General features: G+C 42.8%; 1 protein-coding gene across 6 annotated transcripts in view; it reads right to left on the bottom strand.

The window, feature by feature from the left end:
- LOC134358007 (dyslexia-associated protein KIAA0319-like) overlaps positions 1-21,953 on the bottom strand; it is a 79,515-nt gene extending 57,562 nt beyond the window's left edge. For 2 of the 6 annotated variants that reach the window (XM_063069869.1, XM_063069874.1), the window contains exons 1-3: positions 21,516-21,920; positions 9,260-9,390; positions 1,066-1,826 (exon numbers count right to left, since the gene is read on the bottom strand). In XM_063069869.1, the coding sequence (XP_062925939.1) occupies positions 1,066-1,826; positions 9,260-9,311 (813 nt within the window). In that variant the 5' untranslated portion in view covers positions 9,312-9,390; positions 21,516-21,920. Of the gene's footprint in view, positions 1-1,065; positions 1,827-9,259; positions 9,391-20,115; positions 20,241-20,916; positions 20,993-21,383 lie in introns of those variants that run through there. The other 4 variants (XM_063069871.1, XM_063069872.1, XM_063069873.1 and 1 more) reach the window with 4 other exon arrangements.
- Positions 21,954-24,350: the final 2,397 nt, after the last annotated feature.

Below are 24,350 nucleotides of genomic sequence, written 5' to 3'. Positions count from 1 at the left end.
ACTACCAACAGAGGGAGGTAACAAAGGCTGGTTAATTGTGCAAAATCTCCCTGAACGAGATGAATAAAAGCCAAAAAAAAGAGCGAGAGAAAAATAAGGAAAAAGAATTGAACTAACTCTGAAATAATAAAATGCAAAGTCCTGCCAATATTGGGAATCTAAAATAAAAATCTGAAAATCAGACATGCAGCAACTGTGAAAATTAAAACACAGAACAAATGCTAACAGTTTATGACCTTTCATCAGAACTCGGCAGGCTGTTGTCAAATTCACTGTTAAGCCCGGAGGGTAGTAAAGTGACTTGACAGAAGATGGAATAATGTACTGAGCTTCAATGAAACATCGCAAAGGAGCCAAAGACAGAGAGATCTGGGTGAGATTGGGTTGCAGCATTAAAATGATAGGCAACTGGAAGCTCAAAGTCACCTCTGCAGACAGAACAGATGGCCATCCAGATCCATGTTTGGCTCCTGCAATGGAGATACCACCATGGCTACCAAATGTAGCACTCCAGACTTGAAGAGGAACAAGGGAGTTGCTGTTGGTAGATAAACAACCAACATCATTGTCTCTCAGTCAGCAATACTGTATCTTTCAATTTCTTTTGGTCTCCACTCTATCACAGGTATTGCCTTTGTTCTCTCACTTCCCCCTCCTCTCCAACTTTGGATGTCTAATTTTTTCTAGCTTTGATGAAAAGTCAGGATCTAAAGCACTAACTGTTCCTCTTTCCATAGCCTGCAGATAATTTTCAGCTTTCTGTTTATGAAATCAGTCCCCAGCAACTGAAATATTATTTTGCTTTTCCTTTCTACTTTGCTGGCGCGGTTCCCTAAAGCACACCAGAGCACATGGGAGAAAAGTCAGTTCTGTCCCAGTGCCACCCCAAACTTTTTTTCCCCTCTGATCATATGCTTACGAAACCCTGGAACTTTTGCATTAGACCTGGAAGCTGGTTACCACTGGGTATTTCTGCAATAATTAGTACACAACATTGAAAGCCATAGGGGATGGGGAGAAACGTTGAGAATAAAATTAAAACAATGGCGAGATTCAACAACCTACCTCTTGGATGCCATTTTTAGTTTCATTTGAATTGCGCTGAAGATCTCCTTTACGCACCAACTCCAGTGGGAGAAATGTCGCAGTATCTCTTGCCTCTTCCTTTGCATCATCAACCCACTCCTCTTGCTGAGATCCATTCTTTGGAACAGTCATGTCTAGAGGAACCCTGCTGTGAACTCCAGCTGACTTAACCTCCTCATTTTTATCACTGAGCTTACCAGCGGTCACCGGAGACACATTGAGATCATATTTGGAGTCCCACACAAACCAGCCTTGTGACCTATGTATCGGTTCCTGATCCTTGCTGGAATCCTGTAAATTCCCACCAGTAATGGGCATTTCCTTGTAATTTCCTGTGGACTCCGCTGCTATAGCATCATCAAGGCTCAGGTGTTCCGCATAGAGATCTTCCAGATTACTGTCCCTCTCCACTGAAGTTGATTCTTCCTCCATCCCCGTGGAATATCCTCTGCTTTTGTAAGAGGCTGCCTGCATGCTCGACCTGCGCACAAAGGTCAAGTAAGACTCCATGGTGCTGGTCTTCTTTGGTTCACACTCCTCCATATTCTGACAGCTCATAATGTAACAATGACCCTCAAACATCCACGCCAAGTCACAGTCAGGGAAGTCACAGCAGGCTGATATGCATTCAGACATCGAAACCGCCGGCGGAACCCGTAGGATTTTGGTCGTCTTCAGGTTGGGAGAAACTATAGCATCCGAATAGCGAAGTGTTTCGCTGCAATAATCTGAAAGAGTCCCTGTGGAAATATTATAAGCCACAGCTGAAGTGACATTGAATATTGTTAAAGACTACATGTGTACAACAGCAAAAAGGAACGTGCTTGATACCTTGGTTCTGGAATTACACCAGCAAGATATATCACAGGGATGCATGGTTGGTACTTACTCAAACTTTTCAATCATGCATAAAAAGCACAGACTTAGATTTGCATCCTGTATTCCCAACCCAAACCATCTAGTATCTATGAAGCACCTTTGGGTTAAGGAAATGTACAGGAGGTAGAGCATGGACCCACGAGATAGATACCAGTTAGCTGAGGAATAAATATTGGCCAGGCCACACTGCTTTCAATAGAGCCAGGAAATTATTTGCAAAGACCCAATAAAATACCCAATTTCTCTGAACATTTCATCCAACACTACGATGAAGAGGGCCGTGAATCTTCCAAAGTCTCCAACTCACAGGGCTTTGGACACTCAGTCCTTGAGTATACCTAGAGCTAAGATACAAGGAATAGCAAGGAACATTGGCTAGAAGTAGTTAACTCATTATTATAAAATTACTTCTGACTTTTGTTCAAATTCAGGTTTATCACATGAAACATACAGTGAAATGTGTTGTTTGCATTAACTAGCAACACACCCAGGAATACGCTGGGGGGCACACTTGAGAAGCCACGTAACTTAACCCTGTTTTGATTTCCTTGTGACCTTTCATATGTAGAGCAATTCTCCAGGAATACATTCTTTCCTAGTCTCTGCACCAAACCTTGTGCCCAACATCCTCAGAAGTACCAAGCCACTGGAGCATTACATCCACCCAACCCTCGAAAATCCTGGAGTGTGTTGCACACACATGCACCGGGTGTTAAATGTTAATTTCTTGGTCTATTTTGAAACATGCTTAAAACTCATTACTTGTCTCGTCACTTTAAGAGGAGTCAAATTTTGTTCAAGTTCATCCAGGAGAAATAGGCTGCCATCTTATCCAACTCCATGTAACATTTGCCCCTTCTCTCAATCCTTCCTTTCTACTAAATATGTTTATATAAAATTGGAGATTACAACTACTCTATCTCCAGTGATGAATTTCCAGCTCATTCTCTTTTGATAAACACCATAATTTAATAATGCAAACACGAGGAAATCTGCAGATGCCGGAATTTCAAGCAACCCACATAGAATTTACTGGTGAACGCAGCAGGCCAGGCAGCATCTTCAGGAAGAGGAACAGTCGACGTTTCGGGCCGAGACCCTTCGTCAGGATACTCTGACGAGATGCTGCCTGGTCTGCTGCGTTCACCAGCAACTTTTATATAATTTAGTAATGTTCTTTTCTATTCTACTACATTAATGCTTTACATTTCACATTATTGTAATTCTTTAATAGTTGATTGCAGTTTTAATTCTTCCCTAAATCTTGGGCATTTCCACCAAAAGTACGAACTTTCATAATTGCAATATATCCCAAAGGTGTTTTATGGACAACTATATCGAGCTGGGTAACAAAGCATAAACCATGAAAGCCTATTCACGCTCCATAGAATCCCACAGAGGGCAATGTTATAAATAGCTAGATCATGTGTTTGTTCCATTAGCTGAATGCAAGATATTGGCCAGAGAACTGGCCAATAAGAAATTGCACAATAGGGGCTTTAAGTGCGAGTTTAATTATCCAGCCCCTCAAATCAAATAAATTGGCATTAACTGGACCAGACTTTAAAGGTAAATTAAACTCCATTTGTCATGGTCGCTGTACTTCAACAGCCCTCCCCAGATGGCAAAGTAGAGATTTGATTTCCATATTAGAGCCTTCAAAGGCACAGAGAGAATTTCACACTTAGCGAGAACAAGACATTGTGCTTGCCTCAGCTACTATAGATTTCCAATCCCGTTTCGAGCAAAGGATAGGCGTACAAAACAGATTTCAGACAGGTTCACTCCCTAGAAAAACAGTGAAGAGATTACTGTTGAAAAGAAAACCAGAGCTTTTTATTAAACTTGTTTATAAAAACAATTCTCAACAAACATTATCAAACTGCCTTTACTTGAAGTGTCTTTTGGCTGATAAGGCTGAAGCGATTTACTGGTGCACCTGAACACAACTTTTCAACCCTGAGATAGACCATCAAATCACTAATGTTTCAAATCATACATTGTGGTTTATGAATATTTCATAAAAATAAATTTAGTGCACAACAGAGATGAGTAAAATGGGAAAAAAAAATTCAACAGCGAATTGAGCATAACTTGGTAAAAAGTAAAATGCTTATTTGTAGCTGGATAATAGGGCTGAGAATTATAATGCAATAACCCGTTGTCAGGAAGTGCCTTTTGCTATTACAGGTTGTACAAGTCGGTATCTCATTATTTGTTTTAATAAAAGGGTGGTTACCTTTCTGCTATTATTTGCAAAACAAATTGAGAACATGGCTGTGTTACATCACTTGCAGATAAAAACCTGTGTAGAGCCAATAATGTCTCATTAAGTCAGCACAGGTTACCCGTGAAAAAGGCTTATCAATGAATTATTGAACTAGGTGCTTAGTAGTGTATAGCTTTGTTCGTGGAACCAGCAAATGAGAGGCCTGCACAAAATAAGCCACAAATTTGAATTTAGTTTTTTTAAAGTAGAGAAAATATCAGCTAAGTGGCATAAAAACAAAAAAGGTATAAGAATATTTTAAGTCTAATTTGCTGATGTACATTCAGAATAGAAACTTGCCACCAAGACATATTTTGTTTTATTTAGAGATACAGTGCAGAATTGGCCCTTCCAGCTCAATCAGACACATCAACCAACAACCCACCTGTTTAACCCCAGCCCAGTCAGAGGAGAATTTACAATGACCAACTAACCTACTAACCAGTACACCTTTGGACTGTGGGAGGAAACAGGAGCACACGGAGGAAACCCACACTTTCAAAGGAAGGACATACAAACTTCTTACGGAGGACACCGGAATTGAACTTTGAATGTGAAGGCCTCAAACTGTAATGGCATCTCGCTAACCACTACACAACAGTAGTACCTGGGCAAGCCATGGCTTTTTAAAATACCAATTCCTTTAAGTTACTCACCTGGTGGCTTTACTGGATATATCACAATCATCTGAAGGGAAACTGGAGTAAAATGACACTCCCTCAAATAAGGCCTACAATTTAAGATAAATGAGCAATAAAAAGTTTTCCCATTTCTAGACTTTGTCCATTTACTATATTTCATTTTAATGTAAAGGATTTTCAAACCTTGGCTGTTTAAATTAACAGCTACACAGATGGCCATTCAAACACTACTGTCACGTGGCAGTTTTTCCTCTCCATGTAATGCATCATGTTGAGAACAAAGTAAGTATTTTACCTTCTGTGTTGGAGTTTGTGTATCTGAAAATAAAGACCGGAAGTTGTCTACACTTTATGTTTGCTATTCCTATCACTCATATGGCAAGCAGCGTGAAGGACAACTATTAAAGGGAGCTCAGGACCAATTGATCAGTGGAAACAAAATTCCAACCCAGTTTCTCACTATGGCACACTACGTAAGACCATAAGACATAGGAGCAGAATTAGGCCATTCAGCCCATCGAGTCAGCTCTGCCATTCCATTCACGGCTGATCCCAGATCCCACACAAACCCATACATCTGCCTTCTCGCCATATCCTTTGATGCCCTGACCAATCAGGAAACAGTCAACTTCCACCTTAAATATACACACTCAATGGCTGTAAAACGATTATGTGAGTAGGATCCAAAATTCAGAATATCATGCATAATTTTCCAAAGCTCAGCCACATGCAAAAATCAGGACAATGCCCTTCTTTCACAGAGTGCTATTTTAATTATAGTAACACCAGCTCCACATGTCTTCTTTCAATTAATCTGTACATTGTCTAATACCAGGAGGACAGCCTCAACTCTCACTCTGGGGTTTATGATCATGACCTTATCAAATGATAATCTCCCTTTCAATGTGATCGTCTTCAGTTTAGCAAACTGTAACTTGTGGTGGGTCTCAGAGATCAGTGCTGGAGCTTCCACAATTGGACCAGAAATGTATGAAGTTGCAATACAGTTACAGTGAGTCTTGACGGTAATAATTGAAGCGTCACGTTCAGTGCAAGGGGAACAGGGTACAGAAGTAGAGATTCAAGTGTATGAGCAATGGCCAGACCAAACGAGAACTCCAGAATTCTCTGACCTCTGGCAGCCACTCCCATTTTCCTCCACTCATCCCCACTCAATTTTTCCTTATTCTGGTGCTCTCCCACCTCTTGCCATCTCCACCCCCGCCCTCACAAACTGCCAGCCACTTCCTTCCCTTTACTCTATGGTGCAGTATCTTCTGTCATCAGATTTCTTCTTTTTCATCCCTTTGCCTCTTCTACCCCTCATCTCTCAGCTTCCCACCTCATTCCCTTTCATGCCCTTGCCCCTACCCGCCCGCCTCTCTGCACCTCTGAGACAGTTCAGCCGGTTGAACAGCGAAATATTTGACAGACTGGGTCTATAACCACGTCGTGTCGGAATATAAATCTCATTGATCTATTTCAGATCCTAAGGAAGTTCAGCAAGCTAGATGTTGAAAGGTTTCCCCTGGCGGATGAAGCTAGAAACAGAGGACATCACTTTAGACTCGTCAGGGTGGTCATTTAAATTGGAGATGAAGAGAAAATGATTCTCTTGTTTGGCTGAGAAACCTTTAGAAATTCTCTAACTCGGGCAGAAGTGTTGGGACATCAAACATATTCAGGGCAGAAACAGAGAGACTTTTTGGATACAGGGAATCGGGAGTTTGTGGGGATCAGCCAGGATATGAGTGAGATCTGAACAGTAATACTCTTTTATCACTGTGGAGGCCAAGTCATGGGATATATTTAAAGCAGCAATTTCTGCTCTTATGTCTTATGGACTGATATTGAAAGATTGAACAGGCTCGAGTATCTACAGGGCTTTCCTCTTGTTCCTATTACTTTTAAATATTAGTATTTGAACTAATAGCAAGTGCGAGGGTGCAAATTACACCAAATGCATTTCTTACAGGAAACAGGGGAAATTAAAGTGCATTGGAGATCATGGTAACGTACAGGAGCAACATTCCAATTATAATTGCCTGCTATCAGTGCGGTTATAGCACGATACAACACAGTTACTATGCAGCTGAGCATCGGGAAACAGGTCCAGGTGGAGAGGCTGAAACCTTAGTACAGCAATTTCATGCTGTCAACTTTAATTTGACAGAGAACTCAAGCACCTCGTCAGGTGTGAACATTAACTCAGCACTAGCCCCTCCTCCACTGAATGAGTTTGACCTCAAGATCACCGCAAGAACAAGCTCAAAATCCAAGCCAAGTATAACATCGAAATAGATGTCATCTACCACAGCGGTCCCCAACCACCGGGCCGCGGACCAGTATCGGGCCGCAAAGCATGTGCTACCGGGCCACGAGGAAACGATATGAGTCAGCTGCACCTTTCCTCATTCCCTGTCACGCACTGTTGAACTTGAACATAGGGTTGCCAAATGTCCCGTATTTGCCGGGACATCCCGTATATTGGGCTAACTTGGTCTGTCCCATACGGGAACGCCCTTGTCCTGTATTCCCCCAGCTAAGGTGGAGCATTCCTATGAAACCTTTCATGCCGAAATGGCGTAAAGCGAAGAAGCAATCACCATTAATTTATATGGGGAAAATTTTTGAGTGTTCCCAGATCCTAAAAATAACCTAACAAATCATACCAAATAACACATAAAACTGAAAATAAGTAACACTAACATATAGTAAAAGCAGGAATGATATGATAAATACACAGCCTATATAAAATAGAAATAATGTATGTACAGTATAGTCAGGAAGATGAAGACGAAACTGATTTGTTGGGGAAAAATCAGCACGTACACGCATGTACACATCACATGCGCACACAGGTGCCCGTGCAAGGCTCCATGGTCCTGGTAGTCCTTCCTGGGGTAAAGTGTCCCGGGATTTGACTGCTACTTTTGTCCCTTACTTGGGAGTGAGAAAGTTGGCAACCCTAACTGTAAAAGACATGTTGATGTGAGTTTAACCCTACTTGAACACCACCCACTCTCCTCCCGGTCGGCTGGTCCATAAGAATATTGTCAGTATTAAACCAGTCGGCGGTGCAAAGAAGGTTGGGAACCCCTGATCTACCAGACAACTAAACCCTGGCTCTTCTCTTACATGGACATCAAGTATGGAGAGATTCTCCCTTGGCCAACATTTATCCTGATGACTGGTAATGCTCAACGTTCCATAGCAAAGCAAGTCTTTTAAAAAAATCATGGCAAAGGCAATTCTTCCATTAGCTCAATTAGCTTATCAACTGCCCACACAGTGCAGTACAGGAAGGAGCCAGGTTCAAATCCCCCATCTGCGCAGCACAAGCAACACTACCATGGGAACATCGACAATACAAAATCAGCCTCAGCATCCCTAGGTAATAAATAAAGAAAAAACAGCCAGCAACACTTTCCTTGTTGTACTAAGCCCGTGGTTGCGAGTGCAAGCATACGAAACATCAACAAATCAAGCCTCTGCATTCAAGTTCAATACACTGTCAACACACAGCACTGAGGTTCACATGTTATTGTGCACAAGATGCAGGACAGAGGCCAAATTGTCAGTACATATCCAGAGTGAATACCATTTGCTTTGGGAAGATGGAGCTCATCAGCTGTGACTGGCGGCTCATCCAGGAGAAGGAAAACTCAGATCTCAAACCTCTTCTGCCTTGCTGCTATACACACTCATAGGGAAGCCTTCAGGAGTAAACCCCCAGAGGAAAAATCCGGAGCTGGAATCCCTAAGGCAGTCCTACGTTGAGTTCATCTCTGACCGGCAATTCCTCTGGTGCCAACCTACGTTGGTCTCTGCTGTTCCTTTGGGTTCATCAGCTGCGTAGAGATGGGGAGCCTGCTGCCTGGGCAACAGCTTGCTCTCCATCTCATACTGTCCTGGCTTGCAATCTGGTTTGATGCAGCAGGGAGGCAATATTCATGGTTGTCCAATGGAGGGCCTCAGCAAGGTTTAATCTCAAATTCACATGGATCAATACCAAATTCGGGAGAGGATTTTGAAAAATGGTGTAGTGCCATATGGAAAGAACAGGGAATTGCAACTAATTCGTCAGCTGATAGAGGCAGGATGGATCAAATGTAAGATTCCAAGAATTCTAGAAAGGGTTGATGAGATTTTAAAAAGGTTAGAAATCAGTAGTGGGAAAAGTTCTGTGTATGTGCTTCACAAAGTTCTTTGTTTCAAATACAGCAGAGGCAGAGGCAGGGTCACTACATTGGAATACAGTGATCAGTTTGATTTAGATTCTGTATAATATTAAAAATAAACATAAAACCTTTTACAAAGCAATTAAGACAATTCTCTATATAGACAACCAAAGCAAAACCAATCCATTGCTTCAGTGACATACCTGTTATGATGCACAACAACGCAATAGTGAGGGAAAAGCACAAGTGAAGCATTTCTCATGGCACAAAACCCCAGGGCAGTGTAAAGCTTTCTTCTTTCCTTTTCCTTCCTTCAGCTGAAAATTCGGAAACACTGGGAAAGACCACACGATAGTCAGAAAACAAGTCAATAAAATCATTTATCCAGTGCCTTTAAAAAAATTTACACACAGTTATAATAGCAGTAGTTTGCTGAAATCTTATTCCATAATATAGAAAACTAAGTCACAACAAAGTTATATTTTTAGAAATTTCTGCCTCAGAAAGAAAGTCTGGTTTAAGGTCATGAACTTTTAGTCTGACCTCTGAACTTCAGTTGCATTTCTGTAACAAGGGCATTTCCACAGCACGGCTTCTCTGCATCATCCAGATCATCAAAACATGTCCAAACAGAACAGTTGTCTTTTAAATATAATAGACAAGGATATATCCTCTTTAGACTTGTTGATGTTAAGCCCTTAGACACCACAGTAGCACTGTGGTTAGCACTGTGCTTTATAGTACAAGCGACCCAGTTCAGCTCCTGACACTGCCTGTAAGGAGTTTGTATGTTCTCCCCATGACCACATGGGTTTTCTCCAGGTGCTCCGGTTTCCTGCCACAGTCCAAAGACCTACCAGTTGGTATGTTAACTGGGCATTGTAAATTGTCTTGTGATTCAGCTAGGATTAAATCAGGGTATTGCTGGACGGTGTGGCTCGAAGGGCGAGATGGTCCTATTCCAAGGTCTATCTCAATAAAATATTTTTTAAATTAAATTTAAACAGTTTCAAACCAATTCTTATTGCATATTATTTTGTTATACAAACCTTAGAGTAATAGAGTCATACAGCAAAACAGAAGCACATCCTTCAGCCCAGCTAGCCTGAGCCAAACTCTTATTCTGCTTGGTCTCATTAGCCCACCCCCAGACCATAGCCCCCTATATCTTTCCCATCCATGTATTTATCAAAACTTCTCTTAAACATTGCAATCAAACCCGCATTATCTACTTCTGCTGGCAGCTTGTACCATGCTCGCATCATCCTCTGAGTGAAAAGGTTAGCCTCAGTTTTTCCTTTAACATTTCACCCTCTGATCTCTAGTCTCACCCAACCTCAGTGGAAGAAAAACCTGCTTGCATTTACCCTATATATATATATCCCCTCAATTTTGTCAAATCCCCCCTCATTATCCTGCCTTCCAGGGAGTAAAGTCCAAACCAATTCAACCTTTCTCAATAACTAAGCTCCTCATCCCAGCAACATCCTTGCAAATTTTCTTTGTATTCTTTCAATCTTATTGATATCTTTCCTGTAGGTAGATGTCCAGAAGTGCATGCAATGCTCCAAATTTGGCCTCACTAACATCTTATAAAACTTCAACATAACATCCCAACACCTCTACTTTACAGGCATCCGTTAGTCTTGCGAGACCATGGATCTGTGCCTGGAAAGTCTTCAGTCTCTAGGGCGCAGGCCTGGGCAAGGTTGTATGGAAGACCAGCAGTTGCCCATGCTGCAAGTCTCCCCTCTCCACGACACCAATGTTGTCCAAAGGAAGGGCATTAGGACCCATACAGCTTGGCACCAGTGTCATCACAGAGCAATGTGTGATTAAGTGCCTTGTTGAAGGACACAACACACGTTGCCTTGGCTGGGGCTCGAACTCACGACCTTCAGGTCGCTAGTCCAATGCCTTAACCACTTGGTCACGTGCCCACACACCTCTACTCAGTATTTTGAATAACGAAGGTCAATGTACCATACGCTCTCTTTACAAACCTTTTCATCTGTGATGCCAGTTTCAAGGAATTATGGATCTTTATTCCCAAATCTCTCTGTTCTACTGCACTCCCCAGTGCTCTAATATTCACTGTGTAAATGCTACTATAGTTTGTCTTCCCAAAGTACAACACCTCACATTTGTCTGCATTAAGTTCTATCTGCCATTTTTCAGCCCATTTTTCCAGGTGATCCAGATCCCACTACAAGTTTTGATTGCCTTCCTCGTTGTGCACTATGCTCCCAATCTTCATGTCATCCATGAATCTACTGATCTATTTTAACACATTATCATCCAGATTGTTGATATGGATGACGAACAACAATGGACCCAGCACCGATCCCTGCAGCACTTCACTAGCCACAGGCTGGACTCCAGTCAGAGAAGCAACCATCTACTACCACTCTCTGACTTCTCCCGCGAAGCCAATGTCGAATTCAATTCTTACTTCATCTGATTACCAAGGCACCAAGTCTTCTTGATCAACCTCCCATGCAGGGCTTTGTCAAAGGCCTTGCTAAATCCAAGTAGATAACGTCCACTGCCTTTGCCTCACAATTTTTACTAGATTGAGCACAGATCATCAGCCGTTCAGATTTATTGACCACGGATCAAGAGAAATGGGAAAACCAATTGAGTGAGGACTGTTCAATAACAATATTAAATGTGTGAAGTGGAAAGCACTCTATTGATCAGATAACCCATTATGTTATGAACACGAAATTAGAAAGAATGATATTACTGTGATGAAACTTCAATTTCCAGTGCATTAATCAAACATACTTGTTCACATAAATTTAGATTAACAATATCCTTAAGCCTACCCCACTTCATTCATACACAAAAAGAAAATTTTGTTGTAGATTAATCCACAGAGGTGCTTTATCTTTATGCTCATAGAAACATCCATTCAATGATGTTATAGAGTGCAATCAACAAACATTTTCATGTCTCTGAGAAATTCAAAAGACAGTCATGGACATCACTGCAGATTTACCATGCCATTTTGTGCCAGGAGATAGGTCTGGGCCATGGGTTGAGATTCCAAATTGGAGAAAACCCAATTTTGATGCTATCAGAAATGATCTGGCAAGTGTCGATTGGGACAAGCTGCTTTCTGGAAAGGTGTACTTGGAAAGTGGGAGGCCTTCAAAAATGTAATCCATGTGTGGAGCCAAGACAGAAGGGGAGATCTTAAATGCATTCTTTGCACTTGTATTTATTTGGGAGATGGATACAGAGTCGATAGAAGTGGGGCAAGGTGGCATCAATTTCATGGACCCTGTATGGATTACAGAGAAGGTTGGTCCTACCCTGAGGCAAATCACGGTGGATAAATCCCCAGGGACTGACAGGTGTTCCATTGGACCCTACAGGAGGCAAGTGCATAAATTGCTGGAGCCCCAGCAGAGATAGTTAAAATATCCTTAGAGACAGGAGAGATACCAGAGGATTGGAGGATAGCCAACATTTTTCCGCCACTTAAAAAAAGGCTCTAAACAGAAACCAGGAAATTATAGGCCGGTGATTCTGACATCAGTTGTGGGAAAGTTATTGGAAGGTATTCTCAGACACCCGATATATAATTATTTGGATAAACATGGACTGATTAAGGATAGTCAGCATGGCTTCGTGTGTGGTAGATCACATCTAGCCAATCTTATAAGAGTTTTTCAATGAAGCTACCAAGAAAGTGGATGAAGGCAAGGCAGTGGATGTTGCCTACATGGACTTTAGCAAGGAATTTGACAAGGTCCCGCATGGGAGGCTGGTCAAGAAGGTTCAATCACTTAGCATTCAGCGTGAGATAGTAAATTGGATTAGACATTGGCTTTGTGAGAGAAGCCAGAGAGTGGTAGTAGAGTGTTGCCTCTCTGACTGGAGACCTGTGACTAGTGGTGTGCTGCAGGGATCGGTGCTGGGGCCTTTGTTGTTTGTCTGGATGATAATGTGGTTAACTGGATCAGCACATTTGTGGATAACACTAAGATTGGGGGTGTAGTGGACAATGAGGAAGGTCATCATGGCTTGCAGGGGGATCTGCATCAGCTAGAAGAATAGCAGATGGAATTTAATGCAAACAAGTACGAGGTGTTGCACTTCAGTAGACCAACCAGGATCTGTCTTACACAGTAAACAGTAGGACACTGAGGAGTGTGGTAGAACAAAGGGATACAGGTACATAATTTCTTGGAAGTGGCACCACAGGTAGATGGGGTCAAAAGGAAGGCTTATGGCACATTGGTCTTTATAAATCAATGTATTGAGTACAGAAAATGGGACGTTATGTTGAAGTTATACAAGACATTGGTGAGGCCTAACTTGGAGTATTGTGTGCAGTTTTAGTCACCTATAGGAAAGCTGTAAACGAGGTTGAAAGAGTGCAGAGAAAATTTGTAAGAATGTTGCCAGGTTTGGAGGACCTGAGTTATAAGGAAAGATTGAATAGGTTAGGACTGTATTCATTAGGACATAGAAGATTGAGAGGAGATTTGATAGAAGTATACAAAATTATGAGGGGTATAGATAGGGTAAATGCAAACAGACTTTTCCCACTGAGGTTGAGTGGGACTACAACCAAAGGTTATGGGTTAAGGGTGAAAGCTGAGAAGCTTAAGGGGAGCATGAGGGGAAACTTCTTCACTCAGGGGGCCATGTGAGTGTGGAATGAGCTGCCAGCACAAGTTGTCCATGGGAGCTCGACATCAACATTTAAGGGAAGTTTGGATTGGTACATGGATAGTAGGGATATGGAGGGCTATGGTCCTGGTGCAAGTCGATGGGAGTAGGCAGTTTAAATGGTTTCGGCATGGATTAGATGGGCTGAAGGGCCTGTTTCTGTGCTGTACATCTCTATGACTCTACGTTGTGGTATGGTTCACCTGACTGAAATTCCCAAATTCAGAAATAAAGATGTCTGAAGTGATGAGGTCTACATGGTGGGAGACGACAACCCAACATTAGTGGAGTTATTAGGAAGGTTACCAAACTGCACTCTTAGGTACATAGGAACAACAGATAGGTGAGAATGCCTTAAAGCCAAGATTTTTCTTCTTCCTGGCAAGATGGCATTGAGACTGTTTGAACCATCATAATCCAATTTAGTAGCAAGTGGAACTGCAAGATCCTGCTTCTTGTATTCTTATAGTGAACTAGTTAATGCAACAAATGAAATCCTGCCAGCTGGATCACAGAACTGAGAGGAACTACAGTATTCTTTATGGCTCGGTTCTCACCCTTTCCCAAACACCTTCTGGTTAACGACTCAACAGGGGTACAGTGCTGCTGGAGCTCACCAGAACACCGCTCCAGCACCTCTGTAAAAAAAGTCAAAATAAACAAGCAGGGAATTTAACAGCGGCCACATATTAAATAGAGGAAATTTTATGGAAGCGGGGGTTGGGGAGAGGGGGTGGTGGCTGGTGGGGAAAATACCACTAATAACATTGGGATATTTGATCATTTTTGGTGAAATCCTGTTTTTTTATTTGGGTATTTGTGAAATTCCTCCTCACTCGACCCATTGTCACAGCGTACCCTGCCTCCTGCCATTTCACAGATCCTCAGTCTCTCTCCAGCACTCATTGTTTGAGCATTGTTCGCCGAGAAAGTAAAAATCTTAGATCCTTTGAAAATTAGCATGTCACTTGCCGAAGTAGGCCGTAAGGTTGGTAAGAACGAATCGAGCATTTGCACAATAAAGCAGAAAGAAGCTGCAATTCGTGGAAGTGTTAGTGCTACCCCTACAGCTGCAAAAATGGTCTCTCTGGTTCGTGATAAAGTGCTTGCAAAGACTGAGAAAGCATTAAGTGTGTGGCTAGAGGACATGTCACAGAAGCATATCCCTGTTGATGGCAAAATTATGCGTGAAAAAGCACTTAGCCTCTATGAGCACTACTGTGAGGGGGTTGAGGAGAGCGAGAGGAAGGAGTTTAAGGCTAGTAAGGGATGGCTGGCTAGCTATGTAAAGCGCTGCAGCCTCAAGAACTACAGATCACAGGAGAATCGGCGTGGCAGATGTACCAAGTATTCTATTATGGAGCCGATCAAAGTACACGCTTGAAGTCTCTCAGAAAGAAAATTGTTGATCACAAATGATCAAAAGCTCACACTGCTGCTCTAAGTGTTGAAAATATAGCTAGTGAAGGTGCTCTTTGAAAATTATGTGACACCTTGAATGCTTCGCATCTAAAAGCAACTGGTTCAATTTTTTGTTCTGCATATTATCTAGCTCAGAATGACAGACCATACTCTGATCACTTTGGCTTATTGGAACTACAAAAAATTAATGGTATTGACATTGGAATTGGACCGCATTCCCACACTAGTGCTACAGAGATAATTAATCACATAACCATTAATATGAAAAAGAAAATTTGCCAGCATATCAAGCAGATAAATGGCAAATTTTCTGTTCTCATTGATGAATCAACAAGCCTGAGCATTAAGACCGCCCTAATAATTTATTTGAAATGTGAAAATGATGAGGAAGGTGATCCCCATTTTATATTTTTAGATCTAATTGAACTGCCTGATCAGAAAGCTGCAACTATTGCTGAGCATCTATTGAACTGTCTCAATAACCATGGGTTTGATGACTCTTGCTTGAAACAGAACCTTGTAGCATTTGTTAGTGATGGGGCGAGCGTAATGCTTGGTGTCAAATCTGGTGTTGCTACAATTCCCAAGGAACATTACCCTGATGTGATAACTTGGCCGTCTGAATCACAGATTAGGACTTGCAGTAGGTGATTCAGTGAGAAGTTCATGGAATAAATCATTTTCAATCATTTATGGACAAATTGTACTCTGTTTACAGTAGATCACCTCTACATCAAAAGGAACTGTCTGAATGTGCCTCTCAACTAGAACAACAAATTTGCAAAATAGGCTGTGTTCTGGGCACCAGGTGGGTAGCTGGCTCGTTTCGAACAGTTTCAGCAGTGTGGCAAAATTATGAAGCACTGTGTTTTCATTTTGAAAAAGCAATGTAACAAGATCTGGGAGTGACAGAAAAACCTATGAAGGTCTGTTGAAAAGGCTCTCTTCAGAACAGTTTCTATTGGACTTAGCTCTAATGTATGACACATTGTATGAACTTGGTTCACTGTCAGAGTGTTTACAGAAATGCACTACTACGATTGTTTATGCAGACAAACTGATCCAATGGAGCACAAGATCACTGCATGGACTGAAAGAGCAACCTGGTACAAAAACTCTAGAAGCTCAAGAGGCAGTTCAAAAGGGGAAGCTTGGAGAAATTACTTTAACAAGCAACAACAAAATTGTCTCCATTAATTATCTACAGTTTCTTACTAGTCTTATAAACAATATGCAGCACCGTATGTTCACGGCAACATCCTTGAAAGGTTTTCAAACTTCTAAACCTCAAAGTATGTATAAATCCCTGCTAAATGAAATGTGTGTCCTTGATAAAGATAACTGGCCTGCTGAAATATCACCTAATTATGGAGAAGCTGCAATATCATCTCTCTGTAAGAGGTTTAAGCTTCCTTCTTCCCCTGTAATAAATGCCTTCAGAGATTATGTGGAGGATCGTGGACGCCGCATCCCCCAAGATTTACGTCCATTACTGAGCTGTTCACAAGTTATTCCTATTAGTACTGCTGAGTGTGAGAGAGGATTCAGTCACATGAACTTGATAATAATAACAACACGCTCAAGGATTCTCATAAATCATGTATCAACACTTATGTTTGTTAAACTACACGGACCTCCTCTAGTTCAGTGGAATCCTGAGCCGTACGTCACATCATGGCTGCGGTACCACAGATCAGCAGATGACACCAGGACAAGAGTTGCTTCAGACCCCCGAACACATATTACACCTGACCCTTTGTGGAAACTATTGTGAAACTTCTCATTGGTGGCATTTAGTAAGTAGGTAATTACTTTTAAATTGGTAAAATACATAATTACCATCTTTTTCTTTACTTGTTTAATAATTATATTTTATGATAATTAGTGAGTGCAACCATGTAATACTTTGTCATTTTATTAAATTAAGTATTATATGTTTTATTGTACCAGTTATACACTGAAATGTAGTGATAGGCTATAATCTTGTTAATGTCTTAACTAAAACTATATTTCTGTGGAGCTCTGGAATTCATATATTTCTTTCATCTTGGTTTAGTGCTTGATATTATAAGAAGCCCTATTCATATATATATATCACACCCAATTTGTGTACCTGCTCATTACGTGAATGGAGCAAGGAAGTTGCCCAGTACATGAAATGAGCAAGTACACAAATTGGGTGTGACATATATATAGAGAGGATATAGGAAATGGCAAGCATTTTGTCAGCTCCGGCACCTAAAAAATTTTAGCACTGCACCCCTGCGACTCGATAGTTGTTATGGTGCTGCTTCGCTCAGTTGATAGCATTCACCTCTTAGTTACCAACCTGTTCTGTCAAGTTCTGATGCAGATCTAAAGCCAACAAAGCATGACTTCATTCTTGTACCGAGGGAGAGTAGTATTTTTGGGAGGTGGTGCTCTTTCAGATGAGACACTAAAATCCAAGTCCCATTTCCTGATAATGCAGGGTTTTAACCTGAAACAACGACAATTCTTCCTCAGCAACCCCCCTCCTCCCCCACCCCCCACCACAGACACTGCTCAACCCAGAGTTCCTCCGACGGGTTGTTCCAGATTCCACCATCACCATCCCTTGTGCTCCTGATTATTCAAGTGACTACATGGGTTTCTATGGCAATATTAAACATTACATACTCAACAGTAACTACTGAAAATAGCAACAAACAACCGTCTGGAGGAACTCTACAGGTAGAAGAAAGGACATGTCACTGATTTCGGTCATAATGCTGCATCAGCAGAAAATGAGACTTTGATTTTGGTGTCTTATCTGAAAGAAAACCACCTCCCCGTTGTGATTCAGAGTTTTGACCCAAATCATCAACAATTCCTTTTCTCCCAAGGACACTGGTCCAGCAGATTGGTTAATCTCTAATTTCCAGTATCTGCAATCACATGTGCCTCTACCAAAAACATTGCTTGGTTCTTCATTTCATTTGTATACAAAGTAGTTTAAACAAGAATTTTTGCAATTTAACGGTTATTTTGCCCCTCTCCATCATCAGCTCACCCTCTTTTTCCCAGTTCTGATGAAATGTCTTCCATTTGAAATGTTAATTTATATTGTCTGACCCATTTCAGACTTTGTTTTATTTCAGATTTGCTACTTTATCAATTTTCTAATCATTAACAAGCTTCACATTCATTAGCTGTCTCAAATGGGGGATGCTATCAAATGCCTTCTTGAGCTCTTTATGAATTACATGCAAAAACTTTCTCCTGCCCACTTTTCAAATTGTTCAATCAAAGATGGACACTTATTGCATATTCATAATGGATTCACTCAATCCTATTTTCTAGATGTGCCATCACATTATTCTTCACAAATTTCCTGACTGCAGGTATTAAACTGATTGGTTTACAGTTCCCTTGGCTCACCTTTCCCATTTTTCTAAGGAGTGAAGTGCTCTACTTCACTGCCCATTACACTGCTGGGGTTTAGGGCAGCAATGAAGGTCCTCTATCCCTGGTGGTATCCAGGGCTTCCACAATTGTGTCAGTAGCTCGGGTTTCACTACTCTCAGTCATGCAAGTCCCTGGTGGAGACTCAGGAATACCGTCACACTCAGATGTAGAAGGATTATTTATTGCTGTTTTTGTAACAGATTTGTTTCACCAGTCAGGGTTGTTAGCCCTGAACTGAACCTCTGAAACCAGATGACTGGTGGACCACTCTTAGTCTGGCTTCTACCCTTTGGCCTGTTCAGCATGGCTGACTCCAGGCAACGTAGCCTCTAAACCCCACGACAAGGGTGTGGTCTTCTTAGAGGAAAGCGTGAAATGGTATGGATAAAAAGTTAGCAAAGTGATACAGCAAATCCTGCTGTAGTTGCCCAACTAGACTAATCTAGGTTAAATTCTAACTTTGAGCACTGTCTGCGTAAAGTATGGATGGTCTTTCTGTGGGATCCTCCCTCTACCCCCGCCCCATTGTCCCATTTCTTCCCATATTCCACAGATGACAGGGTAAGTGAATTGGGTGTTGTAAATTGCCCTTGTGTGTAAGGATTGCTGAGCAGGAAGCTGAGAGGGGATAGGTTGCAAGGGGGATAAAGGGGAAATGGTACTGATGGGAATATTCTGAGAGCTGCTATAGATAGAGGCCATTCTGCCCACTTTGTAGAAAACAATAAAATGAATTTACAATTTTAGGAATTTTCAGCCTCTCACACAATTTCTTTAAAATCCAGGAATGGAAGCTGTGAGATTCTGATATGACTTCTTTGGGCTTATTTTAATGAATTCGCTGCTATTTTGCTGTTGTTAATTTTTGCAGGTTCTTGCTCCATATTTAATCTTAAATCATTCAGAATGTCTTGGAAAGTTACCCTCCTTTACTGTAAATCATAATATTGTAATGAAAATGGTGGAATGATAGATCATTCAAATCTATCCACCTCTTTCATTTGCTTTATCATTCATATCCTAGTTACAACATTTCATGACTTCTACATCCATTGTAAGCTTTCATTTTCTTTTTCACAGCTATTATTGTTTGTTTAGACACATATACTTTGTGAATCTCTGCTTATTGCTAAGATTTTGGGAGATTTCATCTCAGTTTGGCTTTTTTACCCCACTTCGTGCTTTTAGAAGCCCATTGTTTTGATGGAGCCTTGCTCTTCAGTGGCACACACAGGTCCAATAGAGTAAATATCAGAGTGAACTCATCTCACTATCCCCCTGTAAATTCATCCATTTACAGGCGTACCCCATTTACCATGGACATCACATTTCACCCCATGGAAGTTCCCATTGCCCAAATATTGATGCCTGCAGCCAATTTGCATTCCGAGCTTTAATAACTTGCAGTGAACTTGATTACATCACTAGGCAAATATCCACACTGTTAGGCTGTTTGCTAAACCTGACTCATTTCTGAGAAATTATTTTTCAAAAAACCTATCACTGGACCTTTGAGCCAGAAAATTACCTGTCCTTGGCTTTGAGCCACGATAACAGATCTCGGAGGACGGTGCTTGACGGTACAACTTGTTTCACGGTACCAGGTGGGTGGACAGAGACGGTCACAGTCTCTTCCTGTCAAGCAGGAATGATCTGTGAAGGGAGGATGGAGATTCTCCCGTCAGCCCTGGCCAGTCTGGTAGTTTGTCTCCATTAGTGATGAAGGTAGACGGGAAAGTAATTTGAAAGAACTAATTGGATAAGAGACGGGGATACAGAGCTTATAAAATGAAACGGGGCGTGGAGGCGACCATCAACCAAACCAAATAACTGATTAAACCTTTGCTCAGAATTCCAACAAGCTCCTAGTAGAATAACTTGGCCATTCATTACGCCTGCCCCACCTCACACTGTTCTAGTAAAAAGATTCGGTGAGATTAGCCGGCGAATTCCACTGTCGGCATCAGACACCGATCAATCTGCAGACTGGACCACTCGCCGGCGTAGGGACCCGGTGAGAACAAAGAAACTGAACTAAAACTCGCATTTAACGGCTTTAAGAAATTTACCAGCCGACCCCATTAACTCAACCAGCTGTCTGCAACTAGTCATGGCTCGGCAGTGACGTTGTCTGGTTAGTTTTAATGGCCGAAGTACATGATTCTTATATCCTCGTCTCTTTAAAAATAAAGGTGGCCTATTAGCAAGCCGATAGACCGGGAACTAAGGGGTGTGGGGGTGTTGATATTTTTATTCTCTCTCTCTCTCTCTCTCCCCCCCCCCCACCCCGTTTTAAAATTATTCCTCCAAATACTTATCGCGCACTCACTGGGGTTAGCTCTGGCGGGTTCACTTGGTCACCACGACTCCAGCGAGACACTTCTGTGATTCGAGATTTACCTCAGAAACCGAGGGAGAGAGACGTGCCTCGCTCTGATGCCACAAAGAGACAGTGCCGTCCACCTCCTGACATGCAACCCAAGATTTCTTCCACCCTGAAGCCGGTGGATCAGGGAACCACTAGAGAACACAGGGATGGTGAGGAAAATGAGTCACCTTGCGCATCAGATCGGCCTAGACTGTGGTTATTCCCGGTAGTTCACGGCTTGCATTGTATTCCCCCATGATGTGCGGGCTCGGCCCTACAACGCAGACCGGCAGTGGGAATGACTCCCATCTGAGGAGTCAGCCGCGGGCAAATCTCCCACTGGGCTGGGGTGGGGTGGGGTCAGAGAATGGGCGAAGAATAAGGTTGCTAGATTCCTACTACCGAGAAGCAGCCTGCTTGAAGCCTACCTAGCCAATTCTTTGCTGCTCTCCACCGTCTGCACTGAGCGGGCCGAGTTCATCCGAGTAGCAGCCCACGGAGCCGCAGTCAATGGTACACACAAAATAATCTGCGGACGCTGGGATCAAAGCAACACTCACAGACTGTCCTCGCCCGCGGTGACCGCAGTGACTGTAAGGCAGGTGTACAGTGCGAGCGCCGGCTCCGGTTACTGAACCCTCCTCTCGGCACCAGATGTGATGTGATCCCGTGGTCTCAGCTGCCGCTCACATCTGCCACCTTATTGTAAGGATGAAAATGCTGCCCACGTAAACGGTTAGCTCCCGCACAGTTATCTGCGGGACTATATTCCACCACAGAACGTATTTCAATCGTGGAGCCACGACTCGGTGTTCCGCGTTCAGTGTACAGCTTCAAGATGCTTTATTACTGGATATTACTTTTCAACTACACATTTACGGTCTTACCGGAAAGTTCACTATATTCACAAATTCCCAGCCCGCTATTCAGCAGTATAAATGCTGTTCTTATACGAAAAAAAAACATTCAGCAGAAAATGCTGGAAAAGCCCAGCAAATTGGGCGGCGTTTGTGGAAAGAGGAACAGTGAGGGTTTCTGGGCAGAAATGGGAAGGAGAGAGAGATCCAAGTTTGTCCTTAGTAGGGAAGAAGGCGGGCGTATAAAATGAAGGGAATGTCTGTCGTATTATGCGATGAAACGACATGATGCGGTTAATTACTAGCACATTACGCTTCCTGGTCTGTGCTATGTGCTGTTAATAAAAAAGTGGTGGGACGTCTCCAGCAGGCTTAACTTTGAGGAGGATGAGAAAAAAACTGAGCCAACATTATTTAAAGACAGAAAATGCTGAAACACTAAGCAGGGCAGGTGGCATCAGTGGAAAGAGAAATAATTAACATTTCAGATGAGGAATCCTTCATCAGGTTCGGGAGAGGAACAATGTGGTCTGGATAACAGCAAACTCTGAGTGCAACAATTTCAGATAAAGAGCTAGTGCCGAGCAAGCTTGTGGGCCTGAAGATCAATAAGTTCCCTAGTCCTGATGGAATGCATCCCAGGGTACTAAAAGAAATGCCAAAAGTTATGGTAGAGGCTTTGGTGATAATTTACCAAAATTCTCTGGACTCTGGGCAGGTTCCAGCCGATTGGAAGACGGCGAATGTCACGCCACTGTTCAAAAAAGCATGTAGGCAAAGGCAGGTAACTATAGACCAACAACAGGAATTCTGCAGATGCTGGAAATTCAAGCAACATACATCAAAGTTGCTGGTGAACGCAGCAGGCCAGGCAGCATCTATAGGAAGAGGCGCAGTCGACGTTTCAGGCCGAGACCCTTCGTCAGGACTAACTGAAGGAAGAGTGAGTAAGGGATTTGAAAGCTGGAGGGGGAGGGGGAGATGCAAAATGATAGGAGAAGACAGGAGGGGGAGGGATGGAGCCGAGAGCTGGACAGGTGATAGGCAGAAGGGGATACGAGAGGATCATGGGACAGGAGGTCCGGGAAGAAAGACGGGGGGGGGGGAGTGACCCAGAAGATGGGCAAGAGGTATATTCAGAGGGACAGAGGGAGAAAAAGGAGAGTGAGAGAAAGAATGTGTGCATAAAAATGAGTAACAGATGGGGTACGAGGGGGAGGTGGGGCCTAGCGGAAGTTAGAGAAGTCAATGTTCATGCCATCAGGTTGGAGGCTACCCATACGGAATATAAGGTGTTGTTCCTCCAACCTGAGTGTGGCTTCATCTTTACAGTAGAGGAGGCCGTGGATAGACATGTCAGAATGGGAATGGGATGTGGAATTAAAATGTGTGGCCACTGGGAGATCCTGCTTTCTCTGGCGGACAGAGCGTAGATGTTCAGCAAAGCGGTCTCCCAGTCTGCGTCGGGTCTCACCAATATATAAAAGGCCACATCGGGAGCACCGGACGCAGTATATCACCCCAGTCGACTCACAGGTGAAGTGATGCCTCACCTGGAAGGACTGTTTGGGGCCCTGAATGGTGGTAAGGGAGGAAGTGTGAGGGCATGTGTAGCACTTGTTCCGCTTACACGGGTAAGTGCCAGGAGGGAGATCAGTGGGGAGGGATGGGGGGGACGAATGGACAAGGGAGTTGTGTAGGGAGCGATCCCTGCAGAATGCAGAGAGAGGTGGGGAGGGAAAGATATGCTTAGTGGTGGGATCCCGTTGGAGGTGGCGGAAGTTACGGAGAATAATATGTTGGACCCGGAGGCTGGTGGGGTGGTAGGTGAGGACCAGGGGAACCCTATTCCTAGTGGGGTGGTGGGAGGATGGAGTGAGAGCAGATGTACGTGAAATGGGGGAGATGCGTTTAAGAGCAGAGTTGATAGTGGAGGAAGGGAAGCCCCTTTCTTTAAAAAATGAAGACATCTCCCTTGTCCTAGAATGAAAAGCCTCATCCTGAGAGCAGATGCGGCGGAGACGGAGGAATTGCGAGAAGGGGATGGCGTTTTTGCAAGAGACAGGGTGAGAAGAGGAATAGTCCAGATAGCTGTGAGAGTCAGTAGGCTTATAGTAGACATCAGTGGATAAGCTGTCTCTAGAGACAGAGACAGAAAGATCTAGAAAGGGGAGGGAGGTGTCGGAAATGGACCAGGTAAACTTGACGGCAGGGTGAAAGTTGGAGGCAAAGTTAATAAAGTCAACGAGTTCTGCATGCGTGCAGGAAGCAGCGCCAATGCAGTCGTCGATGTAGCGAAGGAAAAGTTGGGGACAGATACCAGAATAAGCACGGAACATAGATTGTTCCACAAACCCAACAAAAAGGCAGGCATAGCTAGGACCCATACGGGTGCCCATAGCTACACCTTTAGTTTGGAGGAAATGGGAGGAGCAAAAGGAGAAATTATTAAGAGTAAGGACTAATTCTGCTAGACGGAGCAGAGTGGTGGTAGAGGGGAACTGATTAGGTCTGGAATCCAAAAAGAAGCGTAGAGCT

Source organism: Mobula hypostoma, chromosome 17 (genome assembly GCF_963921235.1).
Source record: "Mobula hypostoma chromosome 17, sMobHyp1.1, whole genome shotgun sequence".
Lineage (NCBI taxonomy): Eukaryota > Metazoa > Chordata > Chondrichthyes > Myliobatiformes > Myliobatidae > Mobula > Mobula hypostoma.
Note: the sequence above shows the minus strand (reverse complement) of the source record. Positions and strands in the feature narration are given on the sequence as shown.